Source organism: Carlito syrichta, unplaced genomic scaffold (assembly GCF_000164805.1).
Source record: "Carlito syrichta isolate Samal-C Ts95f unplaced genomic scaffold, Tarsius_syrichta-2.0.1 Scaffold302032, whole genome shotgun sequence".
Lineage (NCBI taxonomy): Eukaryota > Metazoa > Chordata > Mammalia > Primates > Tarsiidae > Carlito > Carlito syrichta.
Window position 1 is genome coordinate 298535 of NW_007246128.1, and position 21042 is coordinate 319576.

At 41.7% G+C, this 21042-nt stretch overlaps 1 protein-coding gene across 3 annotated transcripts in view; it reads left to right on the forward strand.

The window, feature by feature from the left end:
- Positions 1–21042, forward strand: part of KIF16B (kinesin family member 16B) — a 292796-nt gene that overhangs the window by 175176 nt on the left and 96578 nt on the right. The window contains exons 18-23 of one of the 3 annotated variants that reach the window (XM_021711308.1): positions 1373–1405; positions 1765–1818; positions 3254–4612; positions 8615–8767; positions 11400–11496; positions 12241–12291. In XM_021711308.1, the coding sequence (XP_021566983.1) occupies positions 1373–1405; positions 1765–1818; positions 3254–4612; positions 8615–8767; positions 11400–11496; positions 12241–12291 (1747 nt within the window). The remainder of the gene's footprint in view (positions 1–1372; positions 1406–1764; positions 1819–3253; positions 4613–8614; positions 8768–11399; positions 11497–12240; positions 12292–21042) is intronic. The other 2 variants (XM_008055925.1, XM_008055926.1) reach the window with 2 other exon arrangements.

Here is a 21042-nt window from a genome sequence, read left to right on the forward strand (position 1 = left end):
TTATCCAGTAATTCTTTTGTTGATGTAAATACCTCTAGAAAGACTAAACTATACTGAAGTCTGGAGATATCAACTTGGAAACTTTCCCAAGGTTCTGTTTATTGTTAAATAAAAGACAATGATCATATATTAATTTTAATGAAGTCATAAACGTATTTAATGTAATGACATATGGGCTGGCCTCCATGACTGACAAACGCTTTTCATTTGCAATTATATGACTAATTTCTCTTGGATGGCAATGTCTGTAACAAGGTGCAGAGGATTTTCATTTGGCAATAGGATAAATATAGCCCTAAATAATAAGTTTCAGTGAAAGAGTTAATACTTTTATATTATATAAAAAATTTGAACATTGTTCATAAAATGAATTAACAGAGGGTAGTTTGGAAGCAGACTGCCATGGGTTCAAATTCTGACTCCATGACTTATTATCTGTATGACCTTGGACAAATAGTTTAACGTACTCAAACTTTGGATTCCTTATCTGTAAAATGGAGATACTGTTTGCTCCCTTTAGAGTTTGCTGCATGAACAGAAGGAGATAGTGTGTAAATCTCTCAGCATAGCACGCCTCATGTGATAGATACTTTGTTCTACTTACATAAGCCACCGGATATCTTACTCTCAGTGTTAGCCTCAGTTAAACTGGATGGAAAACTATTTGAAATATTTGTTATCTTATGATTAAGGGACTCTGTTGCCAATCTGGATTTGCACATTATTCAAGGAAGACAATTTGTGGTGAATTTTTCTGTAGTTCATCTTTTTAGCTGTATCTACCCTCAATCACAACAGAAAAATGTATAAGCTTAGGAATTAAAGTCCATGATATTTAATAGGAATAGTGAAACTTTGCAGTAATTAAATATAATGTTTGAGAAGAAATCCACTTGTGTTATAAATATTTTAGAGAGTTGTTTTAAATTTCCCAAATGACCTAAATTAAATCCCTTTATTCTGCAACCACTGTGGTAAATCTCTTCATGGTCTCATAGCTCCTAGTGACTCCTATATCACATAACTACTAATTATAGGAGGATCCTGACAGAGCTACATGCAGTATAACTTTCTATGAGGTAGTAGCAGTATGACTTTGCTGTTTACAATGACTAATGGTACTCAGTTATTATCCATACTGTGATTATCATGAGAAGGTTGTAAAACATAGCAGAGCTAACTTTTTGGAGTGTTGTTTCACAAAATTATTGGCAAACATAATATTTATAAAATAATATTTCAATTTGTGCATGGCTATTGACTTTAGTATCTTACTACTTTTCTCCTGATGGTTCCTCCTGTTAATTTTTTCCTTAATTGATGTCTGTGCTCTCTCTCTCTCTCTCTCTCTCTCTCTCTACCTCCCTGGCAGTCTTTTCCCTATAAAAGGACCCATCTGTCTAAGGTAGAGATTCTCTGTTTTTATGTACTCATCAGTGACTAAAGCTGCATGAAGTAGACGTACCTATCATGTAGATATTGCGTTTAACTTTGCTTTTTCAATACCATGGTTTTTATTTGTTTTCCTTCAAGTAAAACCTGTTTTTTTCATCCTCAGTTCAAGCATCCAAAAGTTTGTCTAATTTCTAATCATAGTCCTAGAGCGAAGAATGCATTTTAAACTTGCTAATCTATGGTAATTAAAGATAATACTTGAAAAACTGATGCTTTTTGGAATATGTGACTCTATATACAGAGTGAGAGAGAGAGAGAGAGAGAGAAGCTCTTTCAGAAAAGTGATTTATTTTCATTTGATTTTATTAGACTTGAATTTGAGAGGCAACAGCGTGAAGAACTTGAAAAATTAGAAAGTAAAAGGTAAGCCACGTGGGTTTCAGCACCCCTGCGGTATGTGTATTCCTGTGTTAATATCCTGGACCAATTTAATCTGTGTCTGTTTCAATACTTCCCTGTCGCTTATGTCTGTTACCTACATGCCTAATGACTGCAGGTTATTTCTTTTCAACTGGTAGTTTTACTCATTCGTTAATGGGGAATAGAGTCCGTAGACGAATTTAATATACCAATGAAATTTAATACACCAATTACATATTTGTGTATGTGAACTCAAAAAGTGTATCTTTTCTTAGTACTATTGCCTGAGTTTTTAAAAACCCAAAAGAATGACAATTTCCCTTTCTTATACCTCCTCCCCTTCTAAATATCTCTCCTATGTTACTGGCCATGTGTATTTCCTTATCTCTAATCTGCCTCTTATTATTCTTTACTCACTTTCCTTTTGGTGAGTGTGTGTATGTGTGGGGGGGTACTGGCTGTTTAATTGATTTGCTGGAGAGTTCTTTATATTTTTTGAAATAATTCTTTGTCTGAAAAAAATTGTAGTTTCTCCTTTTCTTTTATTCCTATCATATTTAATAAGCCAACAAATAGACTCAGGATGGAGACTGGAGTAGAAACGAAGGCCATAGAAAATCTGCAGGCTTGATATCTATTTGTAGAAACTGGAGTTTAAATGCCATGAATGAACGTTTAGTTTCCAGCATAGTACAGGTAGCTGCTTGTGCACCAGGAGACAGGCTGTGTGGCCACACCCACCTCATCCCAACCCCAAAGCTTTGGAACAGCCCCCAGTGAAGAACCTTTGTTCACCGAGAAGAAGCATTGCGTGTAACCCCCGGAATCGTGCGTTTCAATGTTCTAATAGAGACGCCAGTCATTTTCAGTACTTTACACTAATAAACTAATATTTTGGACCATTTGGTCACTACCATTTGTCCCAAACTAGTGATTAAATGCTAAATGGCATGTGGTTATTTGAGCTGGAACAATGAACTGTCGATTTTCTTGACTTTGATGTTTGACCCCAATGTGTTGAGGGCAGCATAAGCATTTTTACTTAATGCTGTCTTGTAACTGAACTTCTGTTGAGTGTTAGTCATTGGGCTGGATAAAATTATTCACATTTAAATTTAAATTGGGCATGGTTCTTTTTCTCTGAGCTCAGGGCCTTTTAAAATTATATCATGCATAACACATTCTGATTATAGGCTCTACAAAGAAATGATATCAGAGGCTTCTTCAGGAGAACAGGACGATGATATGTTGGACAGTTAAAGGATACAGAAACTAAGCAGAATGCTGCTGAGAATGGAAAAGGGAAACAGTTTCTCCTGCATTTTATTTTGATGGAGGGTTTGGCTTCATGTTGTTTATGCTTTTCCAGAACATTTCCATCAGAGCAGTGTGTGAGCATAGCAATCTGGTAGTGATGGGCCCCTGTTTTGCGTTTCAGGAAGCTCATTGAAGAAATGGAGGAGAAGCAGAGATGGGACAAGGCCGAGCTGGAGCGCATGCAGCAGGAGGTGGAAACCCGGCGTAGGGAGACAGAGATCGTGCAGCTCCAGATTCGCAAGCAGGAGGAGAGCCTCCAACGCCGCAGCTTCCACATCGAGAACAAGCTCAAGGACCTACTCGCTGAGAAGGAGAAGTTCGAAGAGGAGAGGCTAAGGGAACAGCAGGAGATGGAGCAGCAGAAGAAGAAGCGGGAGGAAGAGAGCTCTCTCCGAGTGGAGGAAGAGCTCCAGCAGTTCCAGGAACTCGACTGCAGCGAGAAGGCCGAGAAGATCCAGATATTCCAAGAGCTGGACCGACTGCAGAGAGAAAAAGATGAACAGTGCGCCGAGCTTGAGTGGGAGAAGAAGAGGCTGGAGGAGCAGGAGAGGGAGCAGGCGCTGCTCATGGCACACCTGGAAGAGCAGCTCCGGGAGAAGCAGGAGGTTAGCCAGCTGCTGCCGCGCGGGCAGGTGCAGCGGGTGGAGGAGGAGCACAGGGACCTGGAGGGCATTCGGGCCTCTCTCTTGCACGCCAAGGAGGCTGGCGCTGGAGGGGACAGTGACGGCCAGGGGTTAGAAGAGGCTCAACTGCGTTTCTTCGAGTTCAAGAGACAGCAGCTCGTTAAGCTCGCAAACTTGGAGAGGGACCTGGTTCAGCAGAAAAACCTCCTGGAAAAAGAGCTGGAGGAAGAGCAGGAAGTCCTGGAGCATGTAAAGTGTGAACATGACCAAGGATCGAGGGTGTTGGGAAAAAACGAGGAGTGTGTGGCAGATGTCACTCTGGTGGCTCGAGACTTTGGGAAGATGAAACCAGTGGCGTGCAGGCTGCAGAATAAGCAGCGGCAGCTGCAGCACATCCTGCAGGAGCACTTGCCGGCTCTGCTGAAGGAGAAGCAGAGAACAGCTGAGATCCTCCACCGAGGCCCGCTGGGCTTAGACAACACTCTCTATCAGGTAGAAAAGGAAGTGGCAGAAAAAGAAGAGCAGCTTGCGCAGCACCGAGCCAGCGCAAGCCAGCTGCAGCAGCTCCAAGCCACCTTCGAGTTCACAGCCAACGTCGCGCGTCAGGAAGAGAAAGTGAGGAAGAAGGAGAAGGAGATTCTCGAGTCCCGGGAGAAGCAGCAGAGGGAGGCACTGGAGCGGGCTGTGGCTAGGCTGGAGAGGAGGCACTCTGCCCTGCAGCGGCACTCTACCCTGGATGCGGAGATTGAGGAGCAGAAGCAGAAACTTGCCACTCTGCCCAGCAGCAGCGTAGTGCAGTCAGGGCTCCGGGCTAGCCTGGAGGCTGAACAGGAAGCCCTGGAGAAAGACCGGCAGAGGTGAGGCACTGAAGAGGAGAGTGTGGCATACAGTGGCTGCCAAATGGTTGCTCGCTTTCTTCCCCTCAGGGTGTGTTTTTCACTGTCTTTTTAAAAAGTGATTAATTTCACCTGTATATTCTCTAGTACATGGGCAAATACTTATTTTTGCAGAAACTTAGAAATGTACCCCTAACCAATCTTTTATTTCTCCTTAGGGTCCTTGTTTTAGACTAGTTGGCCTAAAATGGAAAAAAAGAAACCACACAAACAAAAGCAGAGCCCATGTTCCTGATCACCTGACCTGAGGAATGTGTGTGGTCTAGTGTTTAGATAAATGCAAGAGACTGAGTAGACTTCTGCCTTGATTCCTCACTTCTCTTTCCTCCTTGTCTCCCTCTTTTCCCTTCCTCATTTTCCTTCTGTCCCTTTTCCCCCTATCTATTTCAACCACTTGCCTCCCTTTCCCTTGCTTTGTCTCCTCCCCTTCCCTTGTTCTCTGTCTCTTTCCTTCTCCTCCTCTTTCTTCCTTCCTCCTGGCTCCCTCATCCCTTCCCCTCCCCCTTTCCTTTCCTCTCTAGTGCCTTCCAATCTTCCCATGACTAGCACTTGTTACAGTAAAGCTTCTTCCCCAGTGTCTATGGATGGCTGTGATGTACTGACTTCTACAGCCTGATGTGAACTAGAAATCAGTGCTTCTCCCACCCCCGTTGAGTCACAATAATTGAGAGGAGACCTCAGGACTGCATTATAAAACAAGCAGCCAAACAACCAAACAAAACTGTCTGGATGATTCTGAACACAGTGGGATATTTGCCCATGTCTGGTGATTTACTGATATTATTTTTGGTTTTGTGAAAAATAAAACTAGGGAACTAGCACTCTTTTCATGGTAAAGTGAGAATACTTCTTTTCTACCTATTTCCTGTCACTGTGCTTCCCAGATAGTAGGGTCTCAAAATGAGTAAATACATGAATTTGAGACTGCCTTTTCTGGATCCCTGAAGAAACGATGCCAAGACTTCCAAAAAGGCTGACAGCCACCTGATGTGCCAACATCATTCAGTTTGGAGTCCTGCAAGGGGGACTCATACCCTGGCCCTGTTCCTTCCTATCTCGTGTCCCCCCTTACAAGAAGGAGGTGGATGAGATCAGGGGTCTATCTCTTTTAGCTCTCGACCCTTCAATCATCTGAGCTCTTAACTGAAACCCAGATTGAAAGGCTGGAACCCTCTCTGGTATTCCTCCTACCCACAGCACCCTTGAGAGGGCTTCTACAGTCCAATCTTCTGGCCTCTACGACCCCAGCTTGACATTTGGCAGGAGTACAGGGCCAGTTGCTGATAACACAGCAACACCTCCTCAAAGATGTTACTGTTGCCTTCACCCAGCATCCTGCCGGAAAAGGTCAGGACAGCTTCCATTCAAATGATCAGCTTAGACTGTGGATTATATTTACAATTGCTCTCTGGTAATTCCCTCAGACAAAACAGCAGCAAAATAACAATCAAAAACCATAATGCTATTATTTCAGAGAAATAGGTTGGAGGTTTAAGAAAATGATTGCAGGTATGTTATGTAAATTAAATTGCTGGACAAAGATCCAGCCCCAGGAAATTTAAAATAGTGGAGGCCACGCTCTCAATTTTATCCTGCGGTGTGCAATAAGAATGCAGCGTGAGCTTTTAGCTTGGTATCCCTGGCTTTTGTCAACTGGCCATTCAGTATTAATACTCTATAATAGTGGTTGCAGTATTGCGATTTCCACAGAAGTGATTACCCAATGTCAGCATTCCTCCGGAGGGCACGCCAAAGGGCTATTAGCTTAGAAGCTCTGATGAAATATACTTTGCTAAGACCTACTCTAGTCGAAGGGATTCTGGGCTCTTCGCTTCTGACTATGATGTCCCTGCAGCTCCCACTGAGTATGTCCCTTGTGCTTTATTTTATTTGCTTTTATGATCCTCATGGCTAAGCCAGACACACCCTGTGGCCTGACTTGGTCCATTGTGAAATTCCACAAGTATGAAATATTAGATTCATGTGAGACCTTGTTGGTCAGCAGTGTACTAAGCTTGGCTCTCCCGTTGGCTTCTCAGGGCTTTATGAACAAGATTTAATCCGTTTTCCCACCCTCCTTCCCATCACCTGCTCATTCCAGCTGCTCCATTGACATGGGTCAGGCAGCCCAACTAGCCCATAGCAAGGATGACAGAGACAAACCGTTAACACTCACATTTAATCATATTTTCTTTCAGAGTCCTTTAATAATAATATTCATGCTAATAATAATAACAGTCATGTGCAAGCCATGAAGAACAGCCTAGTGCAACTCAAACTGTGTTTTAAGTGCATTGCCCTTTACTCTTGAGCAGAGCTTTTATCTCCAGTTTACAGTTGGGAAAACTGAAGCCTGCAATGGTTGTATACACACCGGGAATTAGTGTCACATAGAAAGTGCTGGAGCCACAGCTTGGATCTAGGTCTGTTCATTACCCTGCTCTGAGCCCCCAACCCTCTTGTCTCCTAACCACATGGCTACCACACAGGAAGGCCACTTCTTCATGTGGGATGTCTTGCTTGTCTCTTGCCACTCATATGAATCTCACTCAGGTTCAAGGCCCCACTCAAGCCCCTCTTTGCCCTGCAGAATCTCTCCCACCACCCCAGCACTGAAGAACACCTTTCAGCAGCCCCAACAGGAGGCGCCTTAACTATAAGCATGGCCAGTTTACCTGCTTACATCAGTGTGTTTTTCCTGCTATTGCTGAGACCTTTTCAGAGAATTGTTTCCCAATTCTTTGCCCTCCTCCTGGCCTCTCAACATTATTCTTTTTTGTTAATTCCCTCCTCTTGACAATACCATGTGTTCTGCACATTGATGCTCAGGAAATCCTTGGTAGTCATAGACAGATGAAGGACTTTACTAAACTGAGCACTGCCTTCTATGGGTCCTGTGGGTACTTACCCTTGTGATCCTATGAACACGCATCTAAGAGTTGAGAACTTGGCTTTTGTGTTCAGGACAGAGCGATTGAGTGGTGTTGGTAACACCGGAGGACTGGCAGCATCACAAGTGTTGACATCGGCAGCTACAACCTCTGAGTTTTGGAGCTGAAGGAATTGAGAGATTAGTTGCCCTCTCACTGATCCATGAGGAGATTGAGACCAGATTCAAATAACTTGTCTGAATTCACACAGCAAGTGGGCTGCAGTCTTAGGCTCCCTGGGGCTAAATTTGCTGATAGGCATGGCCCTCTAGCCTGACAGCCTGGATTTCAGGCATGCCTGGGCCAGCAGAACAGCCTTACACACAGCTGACCTCAGATCAGATGTATGATTTATCATTGGAGGTATACCTTATAGTTTATTTTGATTTCTCATGGAACGTAACCTGCCTGCCTAGATCTGATCCACCTGCTTACCCTCCCCACACCTGCTGCCTTGGCCAAAGTGGATTCCTGGTTGTCATGGCCTAGCCCTTTTGCTCACACTGATTTCTGTGCTTGTATAATCTTCTACTGTGATCTCTAAATGCCCACACTCCCACTGACCTCTGAAGACTCAACCTAGAACTGCTTTGGCTATAGAATTCTTCCTGGATTGGTGGTTTTAAAAAACTCTTTAAATCATAGATCTCTTTTGTAAAGCAGAAATATTTAACAGAACCCTGATACATAGTCCACAACCACTTTTTGTTGCAGCAGGAACTAGAGGCCTCAGAATCCTGCACATCCCCCTCTAGGACTTGCTTGGAGCACAGTGGGAATATCTTGGCCCTTGATGGTCATGCTTTCTCCAACTCTTGGGTACCTGCAGTCCTTGGACTGGGCCTCCTGTGTCCCATTATTACCTAATAACCTTGTGTTATGGGCGTGCAGCACCTTTTCTATTAGAGAAGAAAGCTCTTTGCACATAGAAATCTGATTTGGATCCCTCATGGTTTCTAAAACAATGTTTCACACAGTGACGATGCACAGGAAACACTATGAATGAATGAATGATGTGGCCCCCTCTCTGTAGGTTAGAATATGAAATCCAGCAGCTGAAGCAGAAGATTTATGAGGTCGATGGTGTTCACAAAGACCGTCATGGGATCCTGGAGGGAAAGACTGCTTCTTTCAGCTTACCACGGAATGCTGAAAAATCTCACCTGGTCCCCCTGATGGACCCCAGGTACTGGACATTCATCTGATTCTGTGCTTGTCATTTCATGGATTTAATGGCTCGCTGTTCTGTATTGACCAGTTTTCATATGGAGGACTCTATTAAAGGGCACAAGTAATGTGTGTGCCTGAGACGTGTTCTATCTTCGTCAGCTGCTGCCCCACCAGTGGTGGGGTGAGGGGTCATTTGAAAGAAGTCAAGGACTTGAGAACTGCTTAGGCACTTTCAAGGAATTTTGATGCAAGTAAATTTGTCCCTTGATGCCCATGGGGGATGAGTTTCAATCCTGCCGTTGGATGCCAAAATTTGCAAATAAAGCCCTGTTGCTGGCCCTTTGGAACTGCCATTAGGAAGTCAGGAAATACATACACCCTCGTGTATGCAGGTGTCGCAGCCTGAGAATTTTTGATTCACGTTTGGTGACAGATGCAACACTGTTGATAGAGAGAGCAGGCTGTATTTGTTGAAAAAGTCTGTGTACAAGGGAATTCATGTGGTTGCCAACCTAGTTGTTGGGGGCCATCTGCAGATAGTGTGAGAAGGTAGAATTAAAAGGCACAGGGAAACCATCTCATCCAGAACGAAGTGAGTGAGGCCTGGTTGGAAAGAATCAAAGCAGCATTTATAGAGGAAGGACCTTGTGTTGATAGTTAAGTTATACGTCATTGATTACAAATAGATGATGTTTATTACAAAAACTTTACTAGTATATTTAGAATGATCATGAATATAATAGATATGTATCTGAAGCTACAATAGTAAAATGATTTTCAACTTTGGTGGCATTGTGATTTGCTCTATGGCTTTGCAATCTCAGATAAATCAATGATTATTTTTCTTTACCTCATCTATATATTGGGAACATGTGAAATTGGCAGTCCTGAGCCCAGGATATTAGGAGATGATGTATTTGGCTATCAAAATGTATTCCAAATAGCATAGACCACTGTAGCCCTTTAAATCTGGGTCTGCATCATCCATGGGGCTGGCTTAAAATTCAGGTGAAGGTCAGGGGAGATGATTTGTAAATGGCCTTCACTCATGATCCATTGCACATTATTTTGTTTTCAATGCCACATACTTTATTTGGACTACCTGACCTAAAATGTTAATCTCCTTACCTAGCATTTTCAAATACTGTGGACAGTTGTATAGAAATGTTTACAGCATTATGCATGTATTTATGCAGATTTACCTATTTATTTAGTGAGTATGCTGACATGTAAACATGGAAACCATTTAATTTAAAATAGTTAATCTAATCAGTGTCTTTAAAATTGGGGAAGAGGAGTCTAGAACTGAATAAGATCTCCATTTGGACAGTCTAAGTCACTAGAAAGATTTTCAATAAGCTAAAATTCCATAGCTTCTCGGTTCCTCTGGGTAGAATGACCTAAAGATAGACCAGAGATTGGATTGAAGTCCATTGGGTTGGTTAAGGCTGATTGATGAGTTTACTTTATACAACTTAACCTACATTTTATGGGATACCAGATATTAAGTTGTCAACTGCTTCAGAGGTCAAATGTTGCTGGCTTCCTCTCTGTCTTGGTCCTGTGACAGTCATTTTGGAGATGGGGCCTCTAAGATGTGGTCTTGCTGGCCAGGTGCAGAGAACCCGTTTGAAGAGGCAAAACAGACCAGGAACAACACAAGAACACAAGACATTGTCCAATCTGAATAATGAAGATTTGTAGAGAATGTGTCTACCTCTTTTTTTTTTGATCATCCTCATACATGATCCTATGGTGTGGAAATAACCATCATCTATATTATCCTTTTCTGTGTGAGGGAACCAAGGCTCTGTGAATGGGCTTTTCTGTCTCAGATCAGATCTGAGGCCATAGTTTTCTGAGCCAGTGGCTGATTTTCTCTTCTCCTGCAGCAGGTGTTCCACTATATAAATCCAGAAAAGATTTGGAGCAGATCATTTAGTCTCCTTTCCATTCCCAATATTCTGTTATTTGTTCAGTTCTATTGTTGCAGGAATTTATTAAGCAACAAAGTTCTCCAGAAAAAAAAAGAAGGGACCCAAAATGGGTTACCAGTGCCAGGAGCTTGTTTGTGGTTTTATCTTGTTTTACTCATTTGCATCTTATCCACCCCTTACTTCCTGAGAACCAGCTTTTATTGTGCCATCTTGAATATTACTTACAAGTAACACAGAAAAGTCCATTGGGGTGGGGTGAAAATGCAATGCAGGTATTATGTTAACAAGCTAAGGTCAAGTTAGGACATTCAGTTAAGCTATTGCTCCTGTGTCTAAGTAGCAGAAAGTCCCTTTAAGCAATATATCCTGGTTAACCATATTTTTAGCTAACAGTTACATAACAGGGATGGTACAGGGGTATTCCCACAGGTGTTACTTCTCCTTGAGACCCTCCCTGTCTCTGCCTAGCCAGCTTACTTTCTCCTCTCTGTCTCCTTTGGGGAAAACCCAGATAGTGACTTAGATTTCTTAACAACAAAAAGAAAAGAAGAAGAAAGAAGAAAAAAACAAAAATTATTTGAGGTCCCAAGTTGTTGTTATATGGACATTATGAAAAAGCCCCTCGTTGTGAAGGAGAATAGCAAAGAAAGGAACTGAAAATGTCCTGTGTGGTTAAAGCCTTCAAATTTACCCCATCTCCACTGTTTTCAGGATCAGTGCTTACATTGAAGAAGAAGTCCAGAGGCGACTTCAGGACTTGCATCATGTGATTGGTGAAGATAGCAGTGCATCTGCAGAAATAATAAAGGTGAACCAAAGTAGCACATTTGCTTATTTTCAAGATGACCTTGCAAATAAGCTATTGTGATGGTGGTAATTGTGGGGTCTTTTATTATTGCTTTTTAGTGAGAAAATGTAGATGTGGAATATTCTAGAAAAATATTAAATATTACTTGAGAGGAGCTTAACAGATAATAAATAGTATTGATTCAAGAGTAGCTTTATTTTATAATTTTGTAACTCTGGTAAAGCTCTTAAGTGAATATAAAGTCTCCTAAATGCTTTATTTACTTCATTTGATATATAAAAATTCTGTGTGTAGCAGTTTCTGTTTTATTCCCAATTTTTTTTTTTACCAACTTCCATATGTATTTAATTTACTTTGTAATTTATCCAAAGTAGAAATATAATTTTGCCTTTGAGAAGATACATATTTGTGACAAGTAGATTTTTATACAATATTTTATATACATAAATAAAGACAGTTTATTTCTATCCTGCAAATTAAGAAATATTATTTAAAAATCTTGTTTTTAATATTAGTCTTAGGATTTTCAGATTAGGAGTAAATGGTTCAGTTCCCTTACAGGCAGATGGATCAATAGAGTCATTTTACCTTGGGAATGTAAGTTATATAGGAGAGCTATCATTGCTGAATGACAAGTATGTTTATTTAGAATTTCGTTCCCATAAAATACTTCTAATCGAATCAGCCCCCCCTTCTATGAACTTGCTATAATTTAATATAGAGGGCTTTTTATTTTCTTTTCAGGATAATGAGAAACTTCACAATGGCACCATTCAACGTAAGCTAAAATATGAGGTAAGTAATGATTTTTCAGATTGATGGGGTCGCCTTAAATTATGGCATGCTCGTGTGATTAAATTTTCTTAATGTTTAGTTGCATAATTAGAATTTTGAAGTCCCAGTGAGATTAATGACTAATAGGGAAGGCAAGCTATTATGTGGACTTAAAATTAAACGGAATCCTGCAGTCTGAAACTGCTTTGACTTTATTTGAATGGCATGTAGCTGTGGTGAAGCTTTGCCAGGTTTTTCATTCGTAACAGTATCCTTTCTCTTGGTCTGCGTTTAAAAGGCAGAATTATATAATCAGAATCAAATATGGGACTTGGAAATGAAACTGAGTAGTTCTCGATGTTTTTAAAAACCCTGTTCATTTTATAGACCGAGTTGGCAGTACTACAAAGGCAATACTCTTGATTGATTAGCTTATTTCTCTGGTAGTTTGTCAAATCAAGGTTTGTTTGGGCATACAATTTGTAAGATTTTACTTGTGTTTTCTGCCACTAAGGGGCATGTCCTTCCCATATATACCTAAATAAAAAAAAATACAAAAATAAAAAAAACACTAGGTGGTGGAAGTCTTCCAGATGTTGTCCATCCATTATTGAACACAGAGAGAGAAGTGGATATCCCACAGTAGGCTGAACTGACTTTGGTGCTGGCCACACCCCAACCCTGCCAGTCCTCCAGTAATGACATGATCTTCCTCTGAATACTTATCTCCTTAGCAGAGGACCCTGTGTGGAGCAAGATTTGGGCTTTCATTTCTCTGTATCCACAGTACCTGGCACATAGCAGGCACACAGTAAGCCTTCCTTGGTGAGGATGCATAGAGAACAGTGATGATAATGTAACAGCGACAATAATGTAACCAGGGCATACATAATTACAGATTCCCAAGAAACAAACCAGAGGGAAAGAGAATTGTGACCTGGGTTAGAATACTAGTGCATTTCTTTTGACCTTGCCATCTGATTTTCATTACATATGCCCTGATTTCTTTTACATTTTGGACCCATGATCATGGACTTATTTTCACAATTAAATGTGACCTTTTAAACATGGAATCAAAGAAATTGGGATTTATTATAGAGAGAATGAAATACTAGACCAAGAAATGGATGGATACTGTGGATCAATCCCATACAATGTATTTCTGTCAAAATATTCAGTGATTTCTAAGATATATAATATGGAAAACTGATACTCTATATATAAATCAGATCATCTATTCTTAAATCATGCTTTAATATGAATGGCTTAGGCATTTGATTTAACCTCTGAATTAATCTAATGAAAACCAATGAAACCAATGACTACAAAAATCATCATGTGCAAAAGAATCACAGAAAGTGATACCATATCCCCATTTCAACTTTTTTTGACACCTTGAACAGAGAAAGCAGTCTTGTCCAGCACAGTCTCTTCTCCCACTTCTGCCCAGAGGTGCCAATGACATGGCCGGCATCCTTAGAGAAGAGAGGAGCGAGGTGAACCAGAGTTCCCACCAGAGTCATCCCCTGATGCAGGGCATCTCAGGCCCTGAAACTTCTTCCTCAGCATTGCAAGAGAGAACCCACCAGCAAAAGGATGAGTCCTCAGTCCCGGAGGTGTTGCAGGACAGTGGTTGCAAACATCTTCATCCAGAGCAAGCTGGCTATTTTGAACCAAAATGTTTTAACCTACCTAAAATGTCTTTTCCTGATACAAGCAACACCAGTGATGCAGAAGATTTTCAGGACAAGTCAGAAAATTTCGGTGAGCCAATGCCTCATAAGGATGAACACAGCTTGGGAATGGAGTCCAGCTGGACTTTGCTACAACATACGTCCGAAGAAGTGTCTATGCATAGTGAAGGCACGCAGGCCAGGCAAAGCACAGTGCTCTGCTTGGTTCTATCTGAAAGCGTTTCTTGTGAGAAGGGTACCCCTGGCAGCCTTCCTCAGAAGGCACTGGCCTCTGAGATGTATAGTGAGCAGCAGGACGAGGAAGAGTTAGCTGCAGAAAAAACAGACTCTTCAGAGTCACGGGCAGTTATCAGGACAAAAGGAAACAGAGGACTGGGGTATTTTTACCACAAGTTCTCAGATCTTTATAGAGATAGCAGCAGTCACCTGCTCCAGGCCAGCACAAAGATGATTAGCCACACCAGGTTCATGGAGCGCTTGTGTGCCCCGAGTAGACTCCCCTCCCACATGGCCACGCTTGTCAAAAGCCTGTCGTTTCTGAAGCACTTAGTCCAGGATGTGCCTTGGAAGTCATATGTGCAGTCAGAGGACTCTTATTCTTTTCCCAAAGCTCAAACGGGCAGCCGCACAAGCAAAGAGGTAGGGAGTCCAAGGCCCACAGATTGTGCTGCACCTTGCGTGGCCTCTGCCTTTGTGGCTGCAGGTTTACCAGGATTCTCACCAAGTTCAGTTTTGCACCTTGAATATGAAGATACTAGAAAGAGCTCTGCATTTAAGCAGACCCTTGTGCACTTCCCAGACCAGATGCTGAAACTTCAAGAGTGCCCTTTGGGAGACCTTCTTAAGCATGTGGCTTGCTGTCTCCCGGAACTGCTGAGTGACACAGATGAAGTCCGAGGCGTTTACTGGCTCGCTGTTGCTAACTGCAGGGAACCCGACCCTCAGCCAGCATGTTTGCTCTTGCTTCAGTCAACTTTATGTGCTCTGGTCCTGTCGGACAATCACCCTGGCTCAATGAGCGTTTTTCATGCTCTGCCTCTCTTTGGGCTCCAGGAGATTCAGATCGGCTTTGGTGGGCAGAGCATTCGACTCTTGAGCTCTGCACAATGCCTTCTCACTGTATTCAGTTACAACAAAAACCTCTGTCAACAGCTGTGCCATGACCTCCTGGGTGCCCTGATGTCAGAGTCTGATGCTGATGCCTGCACCAATCATCCTTTGCTCCAGCAAGATCTGGTTCAGCTTTCTCTTGATTGGAAAGCAGAAATCCCTGATTTAGTTCTGGCAAACGGAGTCCAGTTGTCATCCAAATTCCAGACTACCTTGGTTGACATGATTTACTTTCTTCATGGAAATATGAAAGCCAACATCCCATCCCTGTCAGAGGTTCAGTTATTGCTCTACACGACGGTGAGAGTCGCAGATGACCCTGGTTATCACCAGTGCCAGTCATTAGTCCTTCTGAACACCCACATAGCACTGGTGAAAGAAGATCATGTTTTTTATCCACGTAACCGGTCTCTACACATACCTCCTCCAGGCGCACAATTTGATGTGATCAAATGCCGTGCTCTAAGTGAATTCAGATGTGTTGTTGTTCCGGAGAAGAAAAATGTATCAACAGTAGAACTTGTCTTCTTACAAAAACTCAAACTTGCATCAGATTCAAATGGTCCATCTGAGCGCCTTCCAGAAGCCCCAGATGCTCAGTTGTTCACCAACTCACTGCGTCTTCAAGGTCATCAGAGTGTGGTGCCTGAGGTCTGGAGACTCACTCTCAATTCTCAAGATGAGGCTCTCTGGCTAATCTCACATTTGACAAGACTCTAGGAAGGAGACTTAAAAAGCTGCTCTGCATATTCTTTGAGATCATCAATAAAATAAGCATTATGTGTGCAAAAGTCAGTCGCATTCCTATACACCAACCCAAATAAACCCGAATAAAAAACACAATGCCATTCACAATAGCCACCAAAAAAACAAACAAACAAACAAAAAAAACGAAGTACCTTGGCATCTTCCTAACCACAGAAGTGAAAGACCTTTACAACAAAAACTACAAAACGCAACTCAAAGAAATCAGTGATGACACAAACAAATGAAAAAATATTCCATGCTCATGGATTGGAAGAATAAACATTGTTAAGATGTCCATCCCACCAGCAATCTACAGATGTAATGCGATACCATTTAAATTACAAGCAGTATTCTTCTCAGACCTGGAAATGACAATTCATATGGAATTCATATGGAAACATAAATTACTCTGAATAGTCAAAACAATCTTCGGCAAAAAAACAAAACAAAACAAAACAAAAAAACCCAAAGCAGGAGGCATCATGCTCTCAGACTTTAAGCGTTATTATAAAGCTACAGTAATCAAAACAACCTGGCATTGGTACAAGAACAGGCATATAGACCAGTGGAACAGGATAGAGATTCTGGGAGCAAAACCTCAATTTCTCTACCAACTCATCTTCAACAAAGCCTCCACCATCAACCACTGGGGAGAGGAAAACCTATTCAGTAAAGGGTACTGCAAAAATTGACTGACCACATGCAGATTAAAACAAGACCTCTATCTATCACCATACACAAAAATCAGCCCTAAATGGATCAAAGACCTAAATGTAAAACTTTAAACTACAAGAACCTTAGAAAATTCAGGAAGCACCCTTATGGAAAGTGGAGCTGGCAACCAATTCCTGATCAAAATCCCAAGTACCCATGCCATAAGAGATAAGACAGACCAGTGGAACCTCATCAAACTGACAAGCTTCTGGAAAACCAAACAAATCATTGAGAGACAGTGGAGACAGCCCACAGACTGGGAAAAAATATTTGCCAACTGTATATTTGACAAAGGCTTAACATCCAGGCTCTACAAGGAATTAAAACATGCCAAAAAGAAAAATCAAACAGCCCCATTACAAAGATATGAATAGACACTTCTCAGAAGAGGACATATGAGTAGCCAACAGATACATGAAAAAATATTCGGCCTCACTAGTCATCAAAGAAATGTAAATTAAAACCACACTGAGATACCACCTAACTCTAACCAGAATGGCCATCATCAATAACTCAAAAAACAACAGACGCAGAGAGAATGAAACGAAAAGGGAACACTTCTGGGAGTGTAAACTAGTACAGCCTCTGTGGAAAACAGTGTGGTGATTCCTAAAAGGTCTAAAAATTGACCTCCCATATGACCCCGCAATCCCCCTACTGGGAATATACCTGGAGGAACTCAAATCACTCTATGAAAAAGATACCTGCGCATGTATGTTTATTGCAGCATTATTTACAATAGCAGAAACATAGAACCAACCGTTCTGCCCATCAAAAGAGAACTGGATTTTAAAAATGTAGTACATGTACACAATGGAATATTACACAGCCATAAAGAAGGACAAAATTACAAACTTCACAGCAACTTGGATGGACTTAGAGGCTATAATAGTGAATGATCTGTCACAGAAACAACTGAGTTCCACATGTTCTCACTCATAAACAGACCTTGAACAATTATCATAACACTATAAGAAAGGGATTGGCAGTAGTGGGAATCTGCCAGAGGAAGGCTGGGGGGGGGATTGGCAATAATGGGAAACTGCCAGGGAGGACGGGGGCATACCTCATCAACAAGGGTACCTGCATAATGAACGTTTGTATACCTAACCCTGAATTGTAAACCACATATTTAAAATTAAAAGATAAAGTAAAATAAGCATTATAAAAACAGTCACGGGAATATGAATATCTCAGTGTAGCTAATTGAACTGGAACTGGAAAAACACAGACCTCCACAATTGAAAATGTGAATATTTTAAATATCTACAATAAAATAAAAATGGCTGTTAGCAGAGCCCTGATAAAATATCTTTATCACCACCTTGCTTCATTTTTTGGAAACTCAGGCTTGTGCATTTGAGACAACCTCGTTATTTGTGAGGTGATTAAAGTGTTTTGATTGTTTGGCTTCATGTCGATAGATAGTGCGGTGACTTGGAACTTGTCTGGGCCTGCTGGATTCCAGCAGGCTAATTTGTGCTGCCTGAAAAAGTGCCCAGTCTGGCAGTGACCTTCATTGACATCCTCTGTTTTAGCCATGATTAGGACAGTTATGTAGCAGAGCACATTCATGATGCATCGGGCTTCCTATAAGGACCCAGGGATCTAAAATGTCCTCCCATCATATGTAGATATGAGACAGTGACACATCCCCTGCAGTGTCTTCTTCCTCAGTTAATTGTCTTCTTCCTCTTTCATGCTTCTTGACTATTCCCTTCCCACCTGTGTGATTCCGGCTCCTTACCTGGGTGTATTTTTGACTTCTCTTCCCCCTAATCACCACCCCCGCTGACTCCTCCCACATTCTAGATCTTTCTCTAGGCTTCTGTATTTCTGTCCTAGAAAGACTCTTCATCTCAGAGTCTAACTTTTTCTCAAGGCTTCATTCTGCTGTCTTGTCAAATATACTGTCGCCGAAGAAGGCATTCGGCACTTTTCCCCAGCCACCCTTCTTCTGACCTCTCTGCTGATCATTACTCATAACCTCAGATGAAGCTGTTCTGCTGGCCAGAGCTGTCGGTCTGCTGGCCTCCCTTCTCCTGCCTGGGTTGGGTCCCCTCTCTCATGAAGTCCCTTGCTGTAGTCAGTGTCGTGCTCCTCAGTGAGAAGCTTCACATTGCTCTTCAAGGCCTGGCTCTTCTGCTGACTCTTCTCTTTGATGAGGAGTCAGCTTACACATTTTGCATTTGTTTTTATTTTATTCAACCCTTGTTGTTCTACCATTGTTCTTCTGGCTCAGGCATGTGTTCTACTAAATTGCAAAGTCTCAGCAGTAAGAAAATGTGCCTCTGTATCGCTCCGTCCACTCCTCCCCTCTTGGCCACATCTTTAGCCCATGATGGTGCTCTGAGTGAGTCAGCAATTCTGTTAAGCCATTCAGAAAAGGGCCACTTTCTGTTCTGGTCGGGTCTTTGGATAATGTGCAACATAAGTGTTGTAGCCCCTTCTTCATTTCTGTTTCTAATTGATTCACCCACCCAGAAACTTATTACCATCTCCTGTTGGCCAGGATGTATACATCTTTCCTTTTTTTCCTCTCAGAGCTAATGACAAGCTTCTTAACTGTTTCTACATTTTCATCTATTTTCCTCTACCTGGTTTCTGGGGACGTGAACAGAGAAAGGCAGAAAACTGGAGAATGTATTAGGGTCTATAAACTGGTCTCTCAGCCTAGTTTGCCTTGAACCAGTGGAGGCAACTGAATTCTCACTTTCTTGTGTGGAGCATGTTCTTGTCACTTCCATTACCTCCCACCCCCTATACACACACGCCGTATTGCCTAATACTTCAGGACCTTGAACACTGCATTGAGGACATCATTCAAATTAGTCACTAATCTGTCACTATCTTTGCTAGTAGACCATCTTTGATCATGGTAAAAAAAATTCCTAAAATGCACCATGATAATCTTCTAATATCTTATGAATAATATTTCTCCTAATCTATTTTTTTTTTTTTTTTTCGAGTTGGAGTCTCACTCGGTCGCCCAGACTGGAGTGCAGTGGCCACTCCTGGCCACCGCAGCCTCGCCTGCTGGGGTGCGGCGAGCCTTCCACCTCAGCCTTCTGAGTAGCCGGAATTAACAGGCATGCGCTACCATGCCCGGCTGATTTTTTGATTTATTGTAGAGATGAGGTCTCGCTGCTCAGGCGGGTCTCAAACCCACGGGCTCAGGCAATCCACTCACCTCACCCTCCCAAAGGCGCGGGATTATAGGCTGAGCCACCGAGCCCGGCTTCTCCTAATCTAGTTTTATATTTTTAAACTTTTTTCAGCTAATATATTTTGCATGTCTTTTAAAAAATGGTCCCACTCAATATTTTCACACTTATCCTTGATAAGAAAAACAGAATGAGTGACCATTAAGAATAGGGAACAAAATTGAAGATGCCAGCAGAGGGGCAGCATGGACGGGAAGAGGCAGCTGTACATAAGCAATGCATAGTTTTATGAGAGAGTTAAATATTAAACAGACATGCTTTTTCTCATAGGTTCAAATGCATAATCCTGCCATGTTATAAATCATGGCCTTTAGTGTTTTTCATAGGTGGAACATGCAGCAAATATGAGCATTGCATAAAGGTCGTGTTCCTCGTTATAACCCCTTTGGTCTGCTTTATGATCTAAGACAGCCACAGTGAGGATTATGCTCACATCTCTCCAACATAACAGTATGCTGCAGCAACATTCAGAACTTAAATGTCACGTCTCACCTAAGCATACTTGGTACCTTTCAACTGTGCTTCTTGGGTGTGAGCATTTGACTGACTATCTGTGAAGTAAGAATTAAAGCTGTTGTAATAATGCCCGTGAAAGTATTTGTGCCATTATCCACTTTGGCTTCAATCCTGGCAGCCTCCTTCTGCTCGCTTTTCAGGAGTGCCAAGCCCATGACACTTCGAGGGTCAAGCAGGTATGAGAGTCTAAGAATTCAGCCCCATGTAACAACATCTCAGTTGTTATGAGTTTCTGAGTCAGAAAAAAATAGGCTCCTATGTACTTGGTGATATGGCATCTTGCTATGTTGTAATATAGGCATAAACATTTACATTGTGGGACTTTTAATACATTCTAAACGATATCTCTTTGAAGACCAAAATAGTGATTTCATCTGAATTTGATTAAAATCCACTTTGTACACAGCTGCCTGTTTTGTAGACTTGTGGTTGGCAGAGTGAATTTATTTCATCTTTGTTGAAAAACATTTTGTCTCCCCATTGTTGTTACTTAAAAAATGTGCGTGTATCCCTTTGGAAGAGAATACTTAAGCCTCCAGCAGTAGTAATTACTGTAATTTTTACTTACATTCTCTTTCCCAGATGATTTAAAGCTTTGTATGATAAATAGATTAGAGCCACTTTTATTAATGCATCTTTGGTGATCAAACAGGCTTATTAGATAGACCAGTGTCTAATGAGGTCATTATGTTAAATAGTTATAGAATCTCTACTCTGTAACTTAGGCAACTCTTCCTCATTCCTCTGAATATCTATTGTGACAGATG